At 54.9% G+C, this 20227-nt stretch overlaps 1 protein-coding gene across 7 annotated transcripts; it reads right to left on the bottom strand.

The window, feature by feature from the left end:
- Positions 1–2: 2 nt before the first annotated feature.
- Positions 3–19140, bottom strand: CAPN11 (calpain 11). Of its 7 annotated transcripts, none has more exons than XM_023625014.2 (22): positions 18993–19140; positions 11146–11396; positions 10713–10782; positions 8788–8906; positions 7748–7881; positions 7385–7553; positions 6092–6175; positions 5915–6000; positions 5578–5652; positions 5262–5422; positions 4903–5072; positions 3605–3709; positions 3169–3380; positions 2842–2881; positions 2677–2745; positions 2535–2592; positions 2341–2405; positions 1989–2057; positions 1325–1403; positions 1112–1228; positions 594–652; positions 3–456 (listed from the first exon to the last, which is right to left on the bottom strand). In XM_023625014.2, the coding sequence occupies exons 1-22, from the start codon at positions 19021–19023 to the stop codon at positions 430–432; spliced, it is 2250 nt and encodes a 749-aa protein (XP_023480782.1). In that variant the 5' UTR covers positions 19024–19140; the 3' UTR covers positions 3–429. The 7 variants fall into 7 exon arrangements, 4 of the variants coding, with proteins under 4 accessions (XP_023480782.1, XP_070100766.1, XP_023480780.1 ...); XM_070244665.1 differs by having other exon boundaries at positions 11146–11393; positions 18993–19056; XR_011429777.1 differs by having other exon boundaries at positions 845–1403.
- Positions 19141–20227: the final 1087 nt, after the last annotated feature.

The raw sequence follows: 20227 nt of genomic DNA, 5'->3' as shown, positions 1-20227 counted from the left end.
AGCCAGTGGCATGTGCTGTTTATTATAATAATGCCCCCGAGTGAGGGAGGAAAGAGAGAGGCCGGGCCAGGAGGGGTGGTCAGCAGGCAGGTGTGAGCAGGACAGGAAGCATGGAGAGCCTCCCAGCCAGGGAACACTGGGAAAGGGTCACTTAATCTTTAGGAAAATATACTCAGAGCGGGAGAGAGATTGTAGGGTAAGTCCAGCCACCAGAAGCCTGGCTGGGAAAAGAAACACTTTGAGCTGAGGAGGTGGGCGTAGAGGTCTCATTACTAGGGTAGGCATGGCGTCCGGGCCCAGGTGCCACTACCTGGAGCCCATTCCACCAGCAGACATGGCAGAGCTGAAGGCAGCAAGGAGTACCCGCCCCCGGGCCAGACCCTCTGCGGGCCGGTGGTGGCCGTGGGGAACCAGGCTCCTGCGGCTCCTCTATCCCCACATGGTTATCTGCAGCCACTGTGGGGAGAGAAGCAGCAGGTCCAAGGATGGGAGAGGTGGGGGTGGGCAGGGTGCCTAGGGAGAGTGGAGGGCAGAAGGCGGTGGAAGGTGGTGGGGGTGGGGGGCGGTGCTGCCAGAAGATGCCTTCCACGCACCTCATTCAGGTTCAAGTGAATATAACCAGTATTTCTGGGGTCCATGGTTAGAAAGTACCCTGTTTGGGGGAGGAGGCAAGGGGAGAGGGGTTGAGAGCTGAGTCGGTGGTCTGAAAGACCCACTGCCAGTGAGGGGGAGGTCAGAGAGGGTGTAAGAAGCTGCTCCCCAGCTAACCCCCGGCCCCGCAGGGAATTAATGATAGCAACTCCTACGACCTTGCTGTGAGCCAGGCCCAGTCCCGAGTACTCACCAGATACTAACTCATTTCATCTGTACCTCAATCCTATGAGGGCAGTGCCCTTATCCACATTTTATAGATGAGGGAACGGAGGCACAGAGAGACCAAGTGACTTGCTCAAGGCACAGAACCAGCCAGTGGTGGAGCTGGGGTTTCAACCCAGATCGTCTGTGCCCTATACACAGGAGTGGTTCTGGAGCAGCACCCCTCATATGGGTGTGTGGGGGAGGGCCAGTGGTCCCCGGCCTAGGGTGAGGAGTGGGCAGATGCCTGACTTACTGAACATGGCCTTCAGCTTCAGGAAACAGTAGATGAAGCTGTCAAAATCCACCATCATGTTCTTATTTGCATACCTGGCCACCAGCACCTGCATCACCTTGTTATTTAGCTTGATGCCTGGGAGAGAGAGCAGTGCGGAGGGGAAAGAGCCCGGTCCTCTGGCCAGTGCCTTCTCCCTCCCTGCCCCCAAACCATCTCCTGACCCCTGGCCACCTGCTTTCTCAATGGCCAAGCGCATCTCATAGGAGTTCAAGGCGCCTGAATTGTCCTCGTCACACTCACGGAAGATGTCCTGAGGGGACAGACAGATGTGGTAGGGCCGTGTGCAGGGCATGGTGGTTGAAATGATGAAATCCTTCAGTACGGTTGCCTCACAGCTGCGGCCCAAGACCCCAGGGCTCCCTACCCTGGCCCACACGCTGAGCTCCCAGTATTCCTGCCATCTAGGGGCCGTAGGGTTCATTCCAGGCCTAGTAGGGTGCCTCTGGCACCCTGCCCAGGCTCTCCCGAATGCATCCTTTATGACGGCTGGAACCTGGACTATCCTGGTTATTAAATATTTTGACTAACTAAAACACCAACGCTTCAACAGATGCTGTCGTGTTGTGTGTATGCACACGTGTGTGCGTGCCCGTGTGTGTGTGTGTCTAGTCAGGTGCTCCAGTTCTACCTTCCTCCTTACTAGTCCCCATCCCTCTTACATTAATTTTCAAATTTTACTTAGTTAATTAATTCATTAAGTTGAGGTGGAATTGACATGCAACATCATGTTAGTCTCAGGTGTACAGTGTAATGATTTGATGCTTGTAAATATTCCATCCCTCTTGAGGACCTCTGTTTTTCACCCCCATAAACTACCCCCTTCAATGCCAGTTACCGTCCATTTCTTGATTTTTTTCCACAGGATCTGGAACTCCAGAAACCCCAGCTTGCCAGAGTCATCTTTCTGGGTGGTGGTCAAGGATATCAGAGGGGGGAGTGAAGAGGTCATCTTGGGGTCAGGGAAGCAGACGGCTCACCGAGGGGGGCCCAAGACCAGGGAATCTGAATGGTAACTGTGGTAAGAGCCAGAAGCACTAGCATCTTCTGCTCGCCCGAAGCCTCATCCGCATGAGGATGGAGGGCATGGCTGGCCAGAGAGGTGGTCCCCTCAGGGCCAGGCTTGGGGGTAAGGGGGACAGAGGATGGGGAGCACTGGACAGGACCACCACTGGGCAGGAAGAAGATACATCCATGAGGTTGACCATACAGCGGCACACGTCCAGGCCGAAGCCCTGGGTCTTGAAGTGTGTGACTGTGAGGGAGGGAGGGGCAGGAAGAAGAGACTGGTGATCAGGGTGGTGTGGGGGACTCAGGGAGAGGTCAAGGTGAGGCACGAACTGTGGGGGGAGGGGGTTGTGGGTGGTGGAGGTGACAGACTCACATTTGGAGACCACCTTGTTGAGCAGCTTTTGTAGCCCGTACATGCCTATCTCCTTGCCCTAGGAAGGAGGTCCGTAAACCCCTGCTCTGGCCTCTTCAGCCCCCAGCCACCTCCTTGCAGCCCCCAGCCCTCAGCCCCTCACCTCTCCTCCAGCCACTGTCTCAAACAGACGTGTGAAGTCCTGGTTTACTTTGTCCTCAGAGATGTTTTCCTGGAGGGAAAGGAGTGGGAAATGGACCCAGTCCAGAAAGATCCTTCACAGCCCAGATGCTTCCTCCGGTCCTCCAACCCCACAGGCTTCCCTCACCTCTTGGAGCATCTCAGCATAGTTGGCTTCATCCAGTTCCCTGAGCAAAAGTGGATGAAGGCTCAGGTTATTGGGGGTCAGAGAGACCCGGATTTCAGTGGGGTGGTCGTGGGGAGGTCTTGTTGTCTGAAGCAATATATGAAACAGACCTCATGGGACCTGGGTTCTGGCTCTGCTACTAATTGGCACTTCCCCTCCTCATGCCTCAGTTTCCCTGACTGTAAAATAGGATCATAGTGGGGGGAGGACCCGATGACTGCTCCCTGAGCTTGACGTCCTACAGCTCTTGGACGGGTGGCCTCGGAGAAGTGAGGTGGGGCCCCTCACCAGGACTCGCTATGCTTCTCTGTGAAGACCCGAAGCAAGAAGTCAGCATCCTTGTGCGGCTCAAAGGTGGAAGGAATGATGATATAGTCCCCTGGAGGCAGCCGGAGATGGCTGCTCACCTCCCGTGCGTTGGAGAAGATCTCTGAGAAGCCGTGGTCCTGATACTTCATGAAGAAGTCCTTCTTCAAGTGGATATCCTGGATGTTCTGAAACTATATGTGCCCCGGAGGTGGGTACAGGGCTGGCATGGCAGGGCAGGGAGAGAGGGACCCCCAAGGGAAAGCCTGGCCGGGTAGGGCTGGAGGGGAAGTACCACCATTAACTGACTGGGCCTGGACACCACCCAACTGGCAGGTAAATCCAGTGTGGTCTCTTCCTTCCCTGACTCCCACCCAGGGCCCCAGGGGCTGGAATCCTAACCCAGTGGCCCACAGACCCCTTCACAGAATTCCACCCCTTGCCCATCCACATGCAGCCGGAGGTGGAGTGGGTGCCTGCCCAGGATCGAGCCCCACGTCATCTTCTGTACCTCCTTTGGGACCTGGGAAGGGAAGAGAGAGGAGGGTCAGATCCCAGGATGGTGAAGGGGCTCAGGCCTGCGGAAGCCAGGTGGGATGTGTGTGTGTGTGTGTGTGTGTTAGGGGCGTGTTAAAGGCACTGGGACATGGGTGGTGGGGTGGGATATGGGCTCTGATAGCTGAAAGTCCTAGTGTTAATGATCTCTCAGCTTTGGACAGCAAAGCACAGTTTACACAAAGTTTTGCCGTGCGAGATTTTTACCACCGCAGGACAGGAAACTGACTCCTTAAGAGGTGAGCCAATGTGCCCAACTGCACACTGCTGGAAAGTGAAAGCGCTGGGATGAAAATCTGGGAGAGCGGTTTCCTGAACACGAACATTTTCCACGGAACACTCACATCCTACAGGAAGCTACTAGGTGATTATTGAGATTGAGGGTTGAACCCAAGTTTATGAGAAGGTGAAGTAAACCAAGATAAATAGGTTGCTCTCCTGCAGGGTGGGGGTAGAGAATATAGCCTTTTCTGGAAGGGAAGGACTCGCATCTGACCTTGGAAATTTCTTGATGCGCGTCTGGCGTCTGCTAACCTGGTGGACTCCCAGCCCAGGAGGAGGGCAAGGCTTGTGTCTATTTTTGTTCTCTATTGAACCACTGGAGACTGGACTGGGGCCTGGCATACAGTAGGTGCTCATAAATACTTGCTGAATTTATAAGTGGGTGAACCGTTTCTAGGATTTTGCAAAGCACGGTTTGGGTACCACTTGTCAGGGAATCCCCTTGGCCACTGGAGTCAATGCTCTTGGTGGGGCATCTTGGGGGAGGCTCGGGGGCTTGTGAAGTCTCAGAGCGGCTGGGAATCAGGACACAGGCTCTGCAGCTGACCTTTGGATGTGTGACCTTGGGCAAGCGACCTCGCCTCTCTGGCTCTCAAGTTCCTTCCTTTTCATTAAAGGCGTTGCTATTTGTAAGGCCTTTGGAACAATGCCGAGCACAAAGGAAGTGCTGCTTAAGAGTTTTAGATGTAAAAATCTGTGAAAAGGAAAGCGCTGGCCCTGCCTCAAGAGCACAAGGCACCAGTCAAGAGAGCTAGGGCTGTGGCACCTGTTGGTGTGTCCCACTCCTGGGTGGGCAGTGGCCTTGGGGAGGAAGAGGCTTGAAGGGGTGAGGCCAGGAGGGGGAGCAGGAGTGGCTGGAGGACCAACTGGGGCGCCCACCGTGTAGATGACAAAGCCAATGGTCTGCAGCTGGGCTCCCTGGGGCCGTGCCTGCCTCCAGTTCTTCTGCATCAGGGCCACCAGGCAGGTGCAAACAACTTCATTGTTCTCTGGGTCGTCGTCCTCCTCGGGGAGAGAGATCTTAAACTGGGGGTTGGTCCAGAATGTGTCTGTGGAGGAAGCAGATCAGGATGGCTCTGCCCTTCCTGGGGTGGATGGGCTTGCCAGCCACACGCCTGCCTCCTCACCAGGGATCTGATGTGCCCCTGACCCCCGTGACCCTGGACCCTTAGGCCTGGTTGTGTGGTGAGTCAGGGGCCCATCACTCACACATTGCCCCCGCGAATCCCCTCACCCACCGAGGTAGTTCCTGCAGCCCCCCGCGGTGCTGCCCCTCCGCCAGCTGCCCTCGTAGAAGGTGGCGTGCCAACTGCTCTTGCAGTCCCCAGAGAGCGTGTCAGGCATCAGGTTGCAGATCTCCAGGAGTGTGAAGTTGTTCAGGAAATCTTGGTAGGACATCCTGTGGCAGAGGAGGGTTTGCTAGAGCCCATCAGCGGCATACCCACACCCATAGCGCCCCCTCCCCATCCAAGGCACATGCGCGTGGGTGGTGGAGGAGATGAGGGGACGGGGCATGGTGGGAGAAGAAGGAAGTCCACCCCAGGCTGCACTGACCAGAACTCCCCGTCCTCCTTCTTGTGTAGCAGCTGCTTCTGGATGTCTAGGTCCACCTCTTCCCACTCCCTGGCACTGGAGCAGAGACAGGCAGTGGAGGGGGCGGGGCAGGGTGCCAGGGGGCACCTCCATCCTCCGGAGGGATTCCCTACCCTTGATTGCCTGTCTGCTGGGGGTCCTGAGTGAGATGGAGAATCCAGAGCGGGGGAGCCTCGCCCTGGGCACAGGTTGTCCTCCCAGACGGGACGCCAGTTGGTCCCTCTGGGGCATGGCCTTGCTCTTGGGGCCTGCTGTGTGCTCTGCCCCTCACCCGAGGGTGCTGGTCAGGGGTACCTACTTGTCACTCCAGGATCCATTCCACTCAATCCGGCCCCAGGGATTCCGGACCCGAATCAATGTTTCCATCTTGCCTTGGTACAAGACCTAGGAGGGGAGCGGGAAAGGTCAGGGGCATAGCGGCAGGAGGAAGTTCTTTCTCAGACCCCTCTGGGGAGGATGCAGTTGTCAGACTCACGTCCTGAAGGCCAGTCACTGAGTAAGCATGTCCTCTCACCAGCATCTTCTGGGTCAAGGATTCCAAGTCGCTGTTGCTGGTGATCTGCACAACAGAGAGGAAGGAAGGAATTCAGGATCTGGTCAGAGGGACTGGGGCACCTGAAGAGAGGCGAGAACTCTCTGGGTTCATTTTTTATAAAAATTAAACTTTGTATTTTCAAATAATTATAGATTCACATGCAGTTGTAAGAAATAACAGAGACAGAGCCAGTGCACCCCACATCCGGTTTCCTCCAGTGGTAACATCTTGCAACACTTGGTACAATATCAGAACCAGGATGTTGATGTTGATGCAATTCATCAATGATGGACAGATTTCCCCACTTTTACTCGTACCCATTTGTGTGTGTTGTGTGCAATTTTATCACGTGTGTTTGTGTAGCTGCAGTCACCAGGCAGAACGTTTCCCTCGACACGAGCAGCCCTCGCGCTGCCCTCTAATAACCACGCCGTCTCTTCTTACTTCCCTAACCTCTGACAACCATGAGGTTGTTCTCTATTTTTTTTTAATTTTGTCTTTTCAAGACTGTCACATGAATGGAATCAGACGGGATGGAACCTTTTGGGACTGGCTTTTTTCATTCAGCGTGATGCCCTTGAGATTCACCCAAGTTGGTGCATGTGTCAATAGTTCAGTTTTTTTTATTTCTGAGTAGCATCCCACGGTATGTATGCGCCACAGTTTAGCTATTCAGCCATTGAAGGACATCTAGGTTGTTTCCAGTTTCTGGCTATTATGAATAAAGATACTACGACATTTGTGCACAGGCTTCTGTGTGGGCATAAGTCCTCATTTCTCTGGGATAAATGCCCAAGAAGGCGGTTGCTGGGTCATACAGCAGCACTCTGGGCTCATTGACTTATTTGAACAAATATTTGTTGGGCATCTCTTGCATGCCAAGCACCATCCTTAGTCCCAGGATACAGTAGTGAAGGAGACAAATAAGGTTCCTGCCCTCATGAAATGTGAGAACTATCTGGAGGAGACAGGCTACGAATAAAAACATAAATAAGGAAGACAATTTCAGATTGTGATAAACATTGGTGGAAAATCAGAACAAAGTAGAGAGTAAATGGGAAGTGGGAGCAGCTAATTTAGATTGGGAAGCAGGGACGACTAAGCTGAGGAAGGGGCATTTGAACTGGAAAGTGAATGAAAAGGAGCTTGCCATGCAGGTATCTGGGGAAGGAACCTTCTAGGTGAAAGCAACAGCAGGTGCAAAGGTCCTGGGCAGGACCAGGCATGGCTTACCTCGATAGAGCAGCCCAAGAGGGAGGATCGCTCTATGGCCTTCCTAAGCATCCTCAGCAGGTTCTGAGGGGGCCTCTGGAGTTGGAGGCTCTGGGTCACACCCCCTGTGAAGTCCTCAAAGCCCTCCACCGTGTTGCCCCCTGAAAGTGCTTCATAGGACCCGTTCAACCTGTGGGCACAGAGAGGGCACTGTTTGGGCTCTGGGATGGACGTGTGGGCTTGGACATTGGAGGGTGTGGTGAAGGAAGGGAGGGCTGCCCAGCCGTCCTCCTGCCTCTTCCCCTGACTTCAGCTGCCCCCATAGCTGCCAAGTATCAGGGCAGGCTTGGAGGCAAGCCCAGCTCCTTGGCTCAGGGCACTCACTTGGCATATGCCTTCTCCAGCAGGGCACTCCAGAACTCAGTGCGCTCGGGTGAGTGCACGAACACCAGCTTGCCGTTCTTTGTGGGCAGCCGGTCATCCACCACCACGTCCACCCACTGCCCAAATTGCCAAATCTGTGGGCAGCAAGGTGGACCTCAGCAGGGCATGGGACATCTGTCTGCCCGAGGCCCCCTCCAAGCAAGTCATAAGCAGGCATTTACACATTCACGCGCGCGTGCATACACACACACACTCTCACTCCTTTCACGAGAACTCTGTTACACAAGCGCCTCCTGGTGGCCAGGCTCAGTGACACACTGGTGTCAGAGGGGCCGCTCTCCAGAATGGCTGCAGAGGGAGTGAAAGATGATGAAAAGCCTAGACGCCATCCCCAGCCTCCTCCCCAGGTTCTGCCATGGCCTCGAGGGGGACCCCACCCACCTTTTGACCCTGGCTGAACTTTAGGATTTCTGAGGTCTTATGATTCTCAGAAATGTTGTGATTCTCTTATGATTCTCAGAAACATTTTATGACGTGGGGAATTTGTCCACATGTTGCTAAATTTAAAGAGCAGATTACAAAAATTATGTGACAGAGACTCCCAATGTCATACACACACATATACATATACATATATGTGTGTGTGTGTATCTGCCGAGAGAGAGAGAGAGAGAGACAGAGAGAGAGAGAGAAAGAGAGAGAGAGAGAGAGAGAGAGAGAGAAGCAGGAAAGCCACTGACGATTTTCTTTTCACGCTTTAAAAAATTAGCTTACACGATTTCTTTAGTGAGCAGATACTTCTCTGATAATGAGGCAAAACCCCACGCTAATGAATGTCATTTTTCAAAAAGAAAAGAAAAAAGATAAATTTCAAAGCACATACTAATTCTTTCCCTCCCTCTCTTCCTCCATCTCTCCCTCCCTCTCTCCCTCCCTCCTTCCTTCTCGCCCTCTCTCTCTCTCACTCTCACACACACACAAACACACACACACACACATATGCCACACAAAGCAACTCTGGCTTTCACATCACCCTTCACCTGAAAATGGAAGATGCCAGCATAGTTTTTCTTGAAGCTCTGCCCCTTGGGTACCACGCGGTTCAGCAGTTTGGGGTATGTGGTAAGGGAGCCAATGGCAGCCAGCAGCCAGCAGTCCCCTGGAAAGACAGGCAGGGGCTGCCCCCTTGAGCACCCCCCATGAGGGTCCCAGAGGAGCAGCAAGCCCTGGAGGAGCAGGAAGCAGCTCTGAGGCCCGCTCCCCAACAGAGATGTACCTCCCTCCCATGAAGGAGTGTGGAGGGAGGAAGCGAGTAGGGAGAAACAGGGCAGAAGAGGCAGGCTCTGGGGGTGAGCGCCCTCCTTTTTCTATTAGGTGAGAGATTCACAGATTGAAGCATTTGCTTTTGTTTCGGGATTTGAGGGGGAGGTACTTTTGGCCTTGGTCTTGCTCCTCACTCTGGCACCCGCTGTCCTTGGGAGAGAGCCACTCGTCTCCCATTTCCTTGAACAAATCCAGTCACCTTCCCTCACAGCCCCCAGCTCTGTGATTATGCTGTGTAGTGATCAAGACGTCTCTCACCCACATAATATTGGAGAACCAAGGGGCTCAGTCTGTACCCCAACTGTGTCCCTGGGGCTAGGCATCGATGGGATACAGGGGTAGTATCCCTGGTCCAAGGTCATCCCTGGCCATCTCTGTCCTGGGATATCACGGACCTCACTGGGTGGGGCCTTGGGGCAGGGGGTACCCTGTGTGAGTACTTGAGGCCTGGCTGAGGCTGAGGGCACTGGGGAAGCTTCTGTGATCACCAACAGCCTCCTGGCTGCCTGGGGTACTCGTTGGGGGAGGCAGAGGGTGGGAAAGGAAGGTTAAGGACACTCCAATCCTCCATCACCAAAAGGGTGCCTAGGGAGAAACCACTTTTCTCCTCTTGCAGCCCAGTGAGCCTGGGCGGCAGAGGTGGGCCTGAGGTCTCCTTGGCCTCTGCCCTGCCCACATCTGCCCTTTGCTCTGCTGCAAATGGGACAGCACTCAGCCCCAGAGGAAGCCCAGCCTGGCCTCAGCCCTAAGGATGCAGTGAGGGGCTTGGAGGAAAGCGTGGGCGAGGGCAGGCTTCGGGAGGAAGCTCTCTCTCGGGGCAGTCCATGGGAGCCTGTGGGGGGTGGGCTGAGGGGCCCAACGCTCCTTTACCTTGTACTCCACACTGAGGAAAGTCTGGCACCTGCAGTGGCTTTAAAATGGGTCCACAAGTTCTTTGACAATCCTCCCCTCAACAGGGGGAGCCTAATTCCCCTCCCCTTGAGTGAGGGCCGGATCTCACCCTTGCCTCTAACGATAAAGTGTGGTGGAGGGTACCGTGTGTTCCCTGAGACCAGCATGGAAGGGGCATCGTGGCTTCCTCTTTCTTCTCACTCTCAGACCACTCTCTCTGGGGCAAACCAGCTCCCGTGCTGTGTGGACGCTCACGTGGGCCTCAGAGAAGCCTACGTGGCGAGGCACTGAGGCCTCCTGCCAGGTGAGCACACCTGGGCAGCCCCGTCTGACGTGTTGACTGCAGCCTCAGGAGAGAGCCTGAGCCAGACCCACGGGGCTGTGCCACTTCCAGATTGCTGCCCCACAGAAACTGAGATGACGGATGTCTGTTGTTGCTTTAAGTCCTTGAGTCTTGGGGTAATTTGCCGTGTAGCAATCAACGACTAGTATACACCCCAGCTTACCCCAGACCCAGACGGCAGAGGGAGGGATGGCATCCGGATTAGGGGAGGCTCTCGCTACCACCTGCTCAGACGGGGAGGCGCAGGGCAGCAGGAGAGGTCGTCTGAACCCGGGGGTCCTAGTTCCCCAGCCTCAAAAGAGACTCTGGCCCTTCCCCCACCTCAGCCCTCTTCCCCAGCTTCCCCCCACCCCCCCCACCCCCCACCCCCCCCCACAGTGGAGACCCACTTTCCTGCTGCCCACTCACCGAGCACCCCCTGACAGATGTCTGTGGGACCGACCCCATCCACGATGAACTGAGGATTGCTCGTAATTTGCTGCAGTGAAGGAACAAAGGTTTCGGGGAGCCCAGGACACCCCCTTCCGACCTCCCTCCCACCTTTCCTGGGGAGTGATGCCCACCTCCAAGTTTTAGGGGAAAAATATGGATCGAGGGAGGGGGGTAGAGGACCAGCTTGGTATAGCGGTAGGTTGTGATAGGCAAAGCTGGTGAGTGACTTTCCCAGGGTTTATCTGGGAGGTTTCACGCTTAAGTGTGTCCAGAGCCATCCCCGGCCCTGGTGGGGGAGGCCAGGGCCAGGGCCAGGATAGGGCGGCGGGGGGATTGGAGATTATCAAGTGATTGGGGGGGACACCACAGCCCCCCCTCCTGAGTCCATGCCTCCCCTCCCAGTGCCCACTGTGGGCCGCTGCCAGCGGATGTTCTGCGCATTTTTGGAGTCGGGGCCCAGGTCCTTGAAGCCCAGCGAACTGTGCTCAGCAGGGAATAAGGGGTCCTCGAACAGCTCCCCCTTCCTCAGGCAGACTGCTCGCAGCTCCTCGAAGATCTGGTTGCTGTAGCTCTGGGCATTGTTGTACCGGCCCACGCCCTTGGCCTTGAGTCGGCTCTGGCTGATGTGAGCTGCCATTCCCTTGGAGAGAACGGCCTCTGCTTAATAAGGAAAAGACAAATGTCTGAAATAAAAAGTGGACAGAGGATCTGAACAGATAGTTTTCTGAAGAAGATATGGGGATGACCAGTAATTGCGTGAAAGAGTGCTCAAAACATCATCATTAGTCACCAGATGAGTGCGAGTCAAGGCCACAGTGATATACCACTTCACACCCACTGGGATGGCTATCGTCAAAAAGGCTGATAACGACAAGTGTTGGCGAGAAGGTGGAGAAAGTGGGGTCCTCATACATTGCTGGTGGGAGCGTAACAGGGGGCAGCCACTTTGGAAAACAGTGTGGCAGTTCCCCAAACAGTTAAACATAGAATTACCATGAGAGCCATCAATTCCACCTCTAGGTAAATACTCAAGAGAAATGAAAATATATTTCCATACAAAAACTTGTACACAAATGTTCGTACCAGCGTTATTCACAGTAGCCAAAAAGTGGGGAAAAAAACCCCAAATGTCCATTAGCTGATGTGTGGACAAATAAAATGAGGAATCTCCATACAATGGAATATAATTCAACAATAAAAGGAACGAAATCCTGATCCATGCTACAACACAGATGGATCTTGAAAACATTATGCTAAGTGAAGAAGGCAGTCACGTACTGTGTATTGTATATAAAATGCCCCAAATAGGCCAGTCTCATGGAGACAGGATGTCGATCAGTGGTTGCTTGGGCTTAGGAGGATGGGGGATTTGGAAGTTGATGGCAAAAGGGTGTGGGATTTGTTTTGGAAGATAATGAAAATGTTCTAGAATGGCTTGTGGTGATGGTTGCACAACTCTGTGAATGTACTAGAAGCCACGAATCATACACTTTAAAAGGGTGAATTGTGTGGTGTGTGAATCATATCCCAGCAAAGCTGTTAAAAAAATGACCCCCGGCCCGTGCAAACAGACACTGCCTTTTGGGGAGAGTGGAAATAATGGTGGGTAGAGAGCTGGAGGGCAGGGAGAAGGGGCCACTCACAGGGAGTCAGTTAGGGAACCGGCTGGCGGGGTGGGGTGGCTGAGGCTCTGAGAGGACAGATCCTGACAGATCCTGAGCCAGCCAGGCAGCTGGGGACCCAGGATGCCCTGCCCACACCTCCTCCCCAGGAGGGACTGCAACTGGCTTACACCCCTTCCTGAGTATCCGCCCACCCACACACATGGGACGGACTCCAGCAGTGGCCGGGAGGTGGGGGCAGGTGGGGGCACAACGGACGACCGGGACGTGGAGGAGGGAGAAGAGATGCCACCACAAAGCCGGATCCACACTGAGTCTCCAGTGCCACCCGCACATGCCCCTGGGGTCGGTCCTCCCTCAATCTCCCCACTTCTCAGCTCCCCACACCATCAGGAAGGATGTGGTCTAAGCTAAACAACTCAGCCGGGGCCTGGGTGTGGGAGGAATCCAGAGAGAGGGAAAGAGGGGCAGCTGCAGAGAGGGGGAGACGCTTCTGGGCTGTCCGGAGACGAGAGCTGCATTGAGCCCGTGGAGGGCTGGGCTCCTCAGAGGCAAGAGCAGAGGGTCTCAGTTACTCTTCCTCCTGTGAGCTGACAAGGAGCAAGGCTGACGGGACTGACGGCCGGCTCTGCGCCAGGCACACGCGCCCTGCGATAGGTCCATGCAATACCCCCAGTAACCAAAGAGGACAACAGCCCGGATGTCAGGGTCACAGGGAGAGGGTTGGGTGTGGGACTAAGTCTGAGCGCAGACCCCAGACTAGGCTGGTGACCTTTTCCCTACACCATGCCCCCTCAGGAGGCACCTCTCCTCAGCGGGAAGGCTTGTCTTCCCATCTTTGTCAACGGAGAGAATCACAGGCCATTTGTGGCTGCACTTATCTGATGCCCCCTTATCCTGCCCACTACCCCAACCAAGCAAACACATTCTCTGTCCCACATCAGTGTCTCTTTGGGAGTTCCCTGGGTCCAGTAACGACCCTTGCTGTCTCCTCTAGTTAACCTGACAAACCCAAACCGGGCTGCCACCACCAGGCCCAGTGCCTTCGCGCTCAGGCTGCCTTCCTTCCTCTGTTGCGTGGGACTCTTCTCGCCTCTGTGCCTCCGCCTGGAATCATTCCTGACCCCATGCACACACCTTGTCCCCTGGGAAAAGTCCTGCTAGGCTTTCCAGTCCTTGCTCAGTGCCACCTCCTCGGTAAAGCCTCCCTTGACGTGCCCAGGCTGAGTTTGGGGCCACCCGAGTGTCCAACGCCTCCCTTTGTTATGACACCCATCACGGCCCACCCACTCTGAGTTGGCCTGTCTGTGAGCTCTCAAGGGTGCAGGAGGGGCCCCCATCCACCACTGGGTCCCCTCTGTCTCATACAGCGCCTGGCCCAGCAGAGGCTCAGAAATGCTTTCAGTGAATGAAGGAATGAATGACTTTTTCATAATTTTTCATCTATGTTTGCAAATCCATGTTTTCTCTCTCCTGCCCCGACCCTCAACTCTCTGTCTCACTGTAGTCCCCAATGTCTATAAATTTGTTTCCCTCTCTTTTTTTTCCTCTTTTTTTTTATTTTGATGAAGATTAGCCCTGAGCTAACATCTGCTGCCAATCCTCCTCTTTTTGCTGAGGAAGACTGGCCATTAGCTAACATCCATGCCCATCTTCCTCTACTTTATATGTGGGACACCTACCACAGCATGGCTTTTGCCAAGCAGTGCCAAGTCCGTACCCGGGATCCAAACCGGCGGACCCCGGGCCGCCGAAAAGCGGAATGTGCACACTTAACCGCTGTGCCACCAGGCCGGCCCCTGTTTCCCTCTCCTACGAGAAGGAAAGCTCAGGAGGGCGGGGAGCTTTGCTCTCTTTGCTGCTGGATGGAGCGCAGAGCAGGTGCTCACTAATGTTTTGAATGATGTTCCCCGGCAGCTCCTGGAAGGGAGGTCTGTGCGTCTCAGTTTCTCCCATAGGAAGAGGGCCCAATAACGATGCTGTGAAGGAATAGATGGGCATAGGCTCATCCCAGGGACCCTTCATTCCATTAGAGAAGGCCCACAAGCAGGGTCCACCCCAGAGCAGGTGCCCAGGTGGGAAATGCACCTGGTGCTAATGGTGGGACCTGCAGAGTCCATCCCAGCCCTGCACGGAGGCCATGCTGGGGTGGGGGACCAAAAAGAGCTCTGCTCAGCCCAGGGAAGCCGGGGTGTTGGTGTGGGCAATAAGCAAAATTTCCGGCCACAGCTAAAGGCCCCTCTGGGGTCCCCTTGGGGTCCCTGGGGCCTGGAGTCTCCTGGTTGCCACTAAGAAAAGTTCATTGTCCACAAGGATTAGGATGTTTGCTGAAGAAAGACTTGGGACCCTGCCCTTTGCTTCTTCCACAGAGCCTGTGACAAGAAGATATTAGGAATCCTTCCCCAGTTATAAAAGTAACTAGCACCCTGGGGCTGGCCTGGTGGTGTAGTGGTTAAGTTTGCATGCCTGGCTTCGGCGGCCCAGGGTTCGCGGGTTTGGATCCTGGGCGCGGACGTACACACCGCTCATCAAGCCACGCTGAGGAGGCTTCCCACATAGAACTGGAAGAACTTACAACTAGGGTGTACAACGAGGTACTGGGGCTTTGGGGAGAAAAAAAAAAAGAGGAAGATTAGCAACAGATATTAGCTCAGGGTCAATCTTTCTCACCAAAATAATAATAATAATAATAATAATAATAATAATAAATAATACAGAAAATAAAATATTGCCTTTTAAAAAAAAGAGAAAGTAAGTAGCACTTACGTAGCTTTTATAAAAATAATAGTTAACAGTGTTTGATGACTCAGTGCATGCCTGGCACGGTTCTAAACAGTTTGCGTATATTAACACATTGAATCCCCACGACACCCTGTTGGTAAGGTTTACTATCATTGTCGTCCTGCTTCAGAGGGAGAAACCAAGGCACAGAGAGGTTGAACTTCCTCAAGGCCGCCCTCTTGGCAGGCGGCAGAGTCAGAGTTGCACCAGTGCAGGCTGGTCCACACTCCCTGCCTTCACGCTCGCTGCCTTGCTGGGAGGGAGCCTCGGTGGAGGGACAGAGGCCATGCTGGAGAGAAGGATGAGGGGTGCATCCCTTCCTCCATTTTACCCCAGCCTCTGGGTGGTCTTTGTTAAGTCACCTCCCCTCAGCTGGGAGGGGGGCTGAGGATGGATAAGGTATGGATAAGGGGTCGGGAAGGCAGCTCATTCCTCTCTAGCAGAGCTAGTGCCCTGGGCTGCACTGAGCCAGAGTGGGTAGCTGTGTGACCCTGGGCAAGTTGCTTTACGTCTCTGAGCCTTGGTTTCCTCTTCTGGGCAAAGAGGCTGCTATATCCTGCCTTGAAGTGTGTTTCAGGATTGAATGATGCAGCATACATGGAAAAGACTGGCGGTCAGTAGGTACACAGAAAACACCGGTTGCCTTCTCCCCACAGACCCAGTTGGTCAACCAGTATTTACTTGGCTCCTACTGGGATCACCTAACCCCATCCTTCCTGGGACCTCATGATCACAGGGACAGCAGCAACACTTCCGCTCAACATACGGGAATCGCCTGTGCTTATCTGTCTCTGCCGCTGGATTTGAGCTCTTAGAGCAAACCGTAGCTCTTCTCACCCGCCCTTGAGTATGGAGTGTTTACTCTGTGTGGACGCCGCCCCCCAGCTCTGACAGACCCTCCCCAGGCAACCCCTCCTCAGGTTCCGCTCTGTGGGCCACAGAGATAGCGAGACGGCGCCAGGGAAAGAGGCGGCCCAGGTTGGGAGGAGTAGTCAGGGAGGTTCTGAGGGCGGTGACTGCCCGTTCCTGGCTCTCAGCTCAGCCGGCTCCCCGAGGGAGGGTGCCCGTGAGCTCCTGGACCCGGAAGATCAGCCGGGCAACAGGGAGGAGGGCAGCTGGGGCCGGAATCGCGGAGTCCTCCCCTCTCTCCTCTCCCTTTCCCTCCAGCCCTCTCTGCCAACCCGTGCCCTCGGGGCTGCCTAGAAATGGCCGAGAAAGCTCCTTCCACTCCCGCAGACTTGGGGAGAATGAACAAATGGCTGTGTGTGTGTGTGTGTGCACCTGTAGAGTCTGTGTGTGTGTGCAGTCTGTGTGTATGTGTCTGTGGAGTACGTGTGTGTGTGTATCTGTGGAGTGTGTGTGTGTGGAATGTGCGTGCTTGTCTGTGGAGAGTGTGTGTATGTGTGTGTCTGTGGAGTGTGTGTATGTCTGTGGAGTATTTGTGTGTGTGTCTGTGGAGAGTGTGTGTGTGTGACTGTGGAGTGTGTGTGTGTGTTGAGTGTGTGTGTCTAGTATGTGTGTGTGGGTATGTGGAGTGTGTGTGTGTATGGAGTGTGTGTGTGTGTGGAGTGTGTGTGTATGGAGTATATGTGTGTGTGTGTGTGCAGTGTGTGTGCGTGTGTGCGTGGAGTATGTGGGTATGGGTATGTGGAGTATGTGTGTGTGGGTATGTGGAGTGTGTGTGGGTGTGTGGAGGGTGTGTGGGGTATGTGGAGTGTGTGTGGGTGTGTGGAATGTGTGGGTATGTGTGTGGGTATGTGGAGTATGTGTGGGTATGTGGAGGGTGTGTGGGGTGTGTGTGGAGTGTGTGTGGGTGTGTGGAGTGTGCGGGTATGTGTGTGGGTATGTGGAGTGTGTGTGGGTGTGTGGAGGGTGTGTGGGGTATGTGGAGTGTGTGGGGTATGTGGAGTGTGTGTGGGTGTGTGGAGTGTGTGGGTATGTGTGTGGGTATGTGGAGTATGTGTGTGTGTGTGTGTGTGTGCAGTGTGTGTGGAGCGTGTACGAGGTGGTGCGAGGTGGAGACCAGGGGCTCCTCTCTTGGCCACAGGGCCCGGGAAGGTTGTGAAGGGAGCCATGTGCGGAATAAACAGCAGGGCCCGGGATGCAGGGGGTCCAAGAGGAGGGTGAGGACAATCTGCAAGAGGGACGAGAATCAAGGGCTTGTGTTGGTTCACGCCTGGTCCTCACCCAGTGTCGCCAGTAGGGCAGGAGGGACTGTTCCCATTGGACCCAGGTGGAACCCAGGGCCACCCAGAGAAGTGCAGTCAGCGGTTCTCAGCCGAGTGGAAGGGAGGCACTCGTGTCCCCAGGGAACACTTGGCAGTGTCTAGGGACATTTTTGGTTGTCATAGCTGGGGAGTGGGCATCCAGTGAGCAGAGGCCCGGGGTGCCGCCCACATCCTACAGTGCACAGGACAGCCCCCGTGACAAGGGAGTATCCTGTCCCCACATGTCAAGAGTGGCGAGGGTGAGGAAGCTGGGTTAAGTGAATGACCCAAGGGCGCCCGGGTGGTGAGGCAAACCAGCCCGTCCCCTTCCCCTGCGGGGTTGCCCCGGGGAGGCCTCTGCCGGGGCTTCCCCCAGGGGTGAGTGTGCAGAGGTCTCCCGGGGATCCAGAGGGACCGCAGAAGGTGGTGGTGGCCAGGACAACCAGAGAATATCAGAGGGCAGCCAAGGCAATGAAGGTGAATTCTCACCTCCCTCATCTCCCCGGAGCCCTTGGTGCCCCGATCGTGATCACTCAGCCCAAGGAGCCCCTGCTCACTGTCCTCGCTCCAAACCCTGCTCAAGACCCCGCACGCTCAGTCCGCAGGCAGAGCCGGCTGGCAGGGAGGACTTACACACACGCACTCCACCACAGTTATCAACAAACATGTCTCCAGAGAGGGTGAGAGACCCAAGCCCTGTCACACAGGCCAGGGGCTCGGGCAAGCTGGGACAGGCAGACAGACGAGGCTGGCTGTGAGAAGGATAGGCAGATGGCCAGAGCCGTACATTAAAATGAGGCATGAATGGACAGGAAGCTCTCTGTCCCAGGTCCTTACTTTTTCTCCCCCATCAGACTGGGGACCTGTAGATTTATGGACGGCTGAGTTTCCAGAGCTGGTAGGAAACAAAGATGTTGTCTAGACTTCTCAGTTAGGGAACTTCTGAAGAGCCAGCACTGGGTTTGGGGTCCCCTCCTAGGGCTAGGCCTACACTCCCAGGGGTCCAGCAGGTGGTGAGGGCCCGAGAGGCCGGACGCTTGGTCTAGGGTGCCCCTAGAGCAGAAGCCGGCTGCCCTCCTGGACTAGGTGAGGAGCAGGGCTGAGCTCCTCTGCTGGCTGGGGTTGGCTGTGCTCCGACCCCTCACCTCCCACCCCGCAGAACAGCGCAGCTCTGCCTGGCCCCTCCCAGCACCCCAAGTGTTGTCCCCTCCAGGTCCTGAGTTCTGCTCCCTGGCCTGCTATGTAGGCCCGCTCTGGGGGCCTTCTTTCTGGCCTTTCTCTGCTAAGGCGCCTGCCTTTCCAGGCTGGGGAGAGGTTCTCTCTGTTCCCTGAGTTTTATTTCTCGGACAGCCGCTGGGGATCCCCTCTCACGAGCCTTTTCCCAGGCAGCTGTGACACTGGGGTAGCGGGTCCCTCTCCTCTCTCCAACTCCAACCTGTCAGTGGAGACAAGGAGAACAGGCTCCTGCGGGCCTGACCGTCAGCGGCCTGTTCTTTCCCAAGCTGTCTGAGGCAGAGGCCCAGCTTCTGCTCCTAGGGAGCATCCAGTCTGATGGAGGAGTCACCCTCAAGGGCACATGGCCCATTCCCTGGGGGAGGCCCCAGCCTGCAGAGGTACAGGAGTGGGCAAGCCCCATCAGCGCCTACCTGGGGAGTACGGCATGTTGGTGGCCAGCATGGCGCTTGACAGTTGAAGGTTCTGGGGGGAGGGGGAGGAGCATTCCCACCCCCACCCGGAACTCTCCAATTGCAGTGGGACTCCAAGGTCAGCGACAGGTTTTAACAACTGCCTTCCTCTTTCTCCTCCTTCCCACTGACTCCCCAGGCGCGTGCTGTAAGTAACCTAGCCGCTTTCCATCTGCCTGGGCCCCATTCATCCGCCTGGTGGCCATCTCCCCGCGGGGATGGGAGACCCAGCACCCCCACATGGCTGTGCCTCCCCCAGGCTGGCTGTCCTCACTTCATCGTCCAATCAGGACAGGCCAAGTCTGTCTCCTTCAGCCCAAGGCTTCTGGGAAGGGCCTGCCCTGATACCCCAACCTGACCTTTTCATCCTCAGAGCTACTACCTCATTGCCAAAAGTCCCTTTCCCACTGACATGGCAGTCTCCTTCTACGTCCTCATGTGGCATTTTCTGTGTCTCTCTCCTCTTCTTATCAAGACATCAGTTGTATCGGATTAGGGGCCTACCCTATTCCAGCATGACCTCATCTTAACTAATTACTTCTGCAAGGACCCTTTTTCCAAATAAGGTCACATGTCGAGGTACTGGGGTTAGACCTCAACATATCTTTTTGGGGGACACAATTCAACCCATAACACTCTCCTTGGCATGGTTAGGCCAGTGGCCTGTCATGCCTTTCCAGGGGAAAGAGTGAAATCTTTGGCCTGGGAAGTCTGCCCGATAGAATGGTCTTCCCCAGAGTGTACACCTATTGAGGACAGGGACTGTCGGGGTCATCCTGGTGGCCCTCAGCCCTGCCTGGAGGAGCAGCAGGTACAGAGCAGATGCTCAGGCGGCTGAATGGAATCACAGAGCCTCGTTCCAGGCTCCCACACTAACTGACCTTGGGCAAGTCCTCCTCATCCCACTTTCTGGGTCTCAATTTCCTCATCTACGAGAATATTAATTACAGTTCATTAAGTTCTTATTATGTGCCAAGCACTGGGCAAGAATTTTCCACTTATTTAATCCTTAAAACAGCTCAAGGATGTGGTGTCCTTATTCCCATCTTACAGATGAAGAAAGTGAGGTCCAGAGGTGACATAATGAGAAATATATATTTGGTCTCTGCCCCTGGTTCCTGACACAGAGCTCCTAAATCTTTTGGAATTTCCTGGGTGATTGGAGTGTCTTTTGTTCTAATGAGGTGACTCTTGGT

Source organism: Equus caballus, chromosome 20, assembly GCF_041296265.1.
Source record: "Equus caballus isolate H_3958 breed thoroughbred chromosome 20, TB-T2T, whole genome shotgun sequence".
Classification (NCBI taxonomy): domain Eukaryota; kingdom Metazoa; phylum Chordata; class Mammalia; order Perissodactyla; family Equidae; genus Equus; species Equus caballus.
Note: the sequence above shows the minus strand (reverse complement) of the source record. Positions and strands in the feature narration are given on the sequence as shown.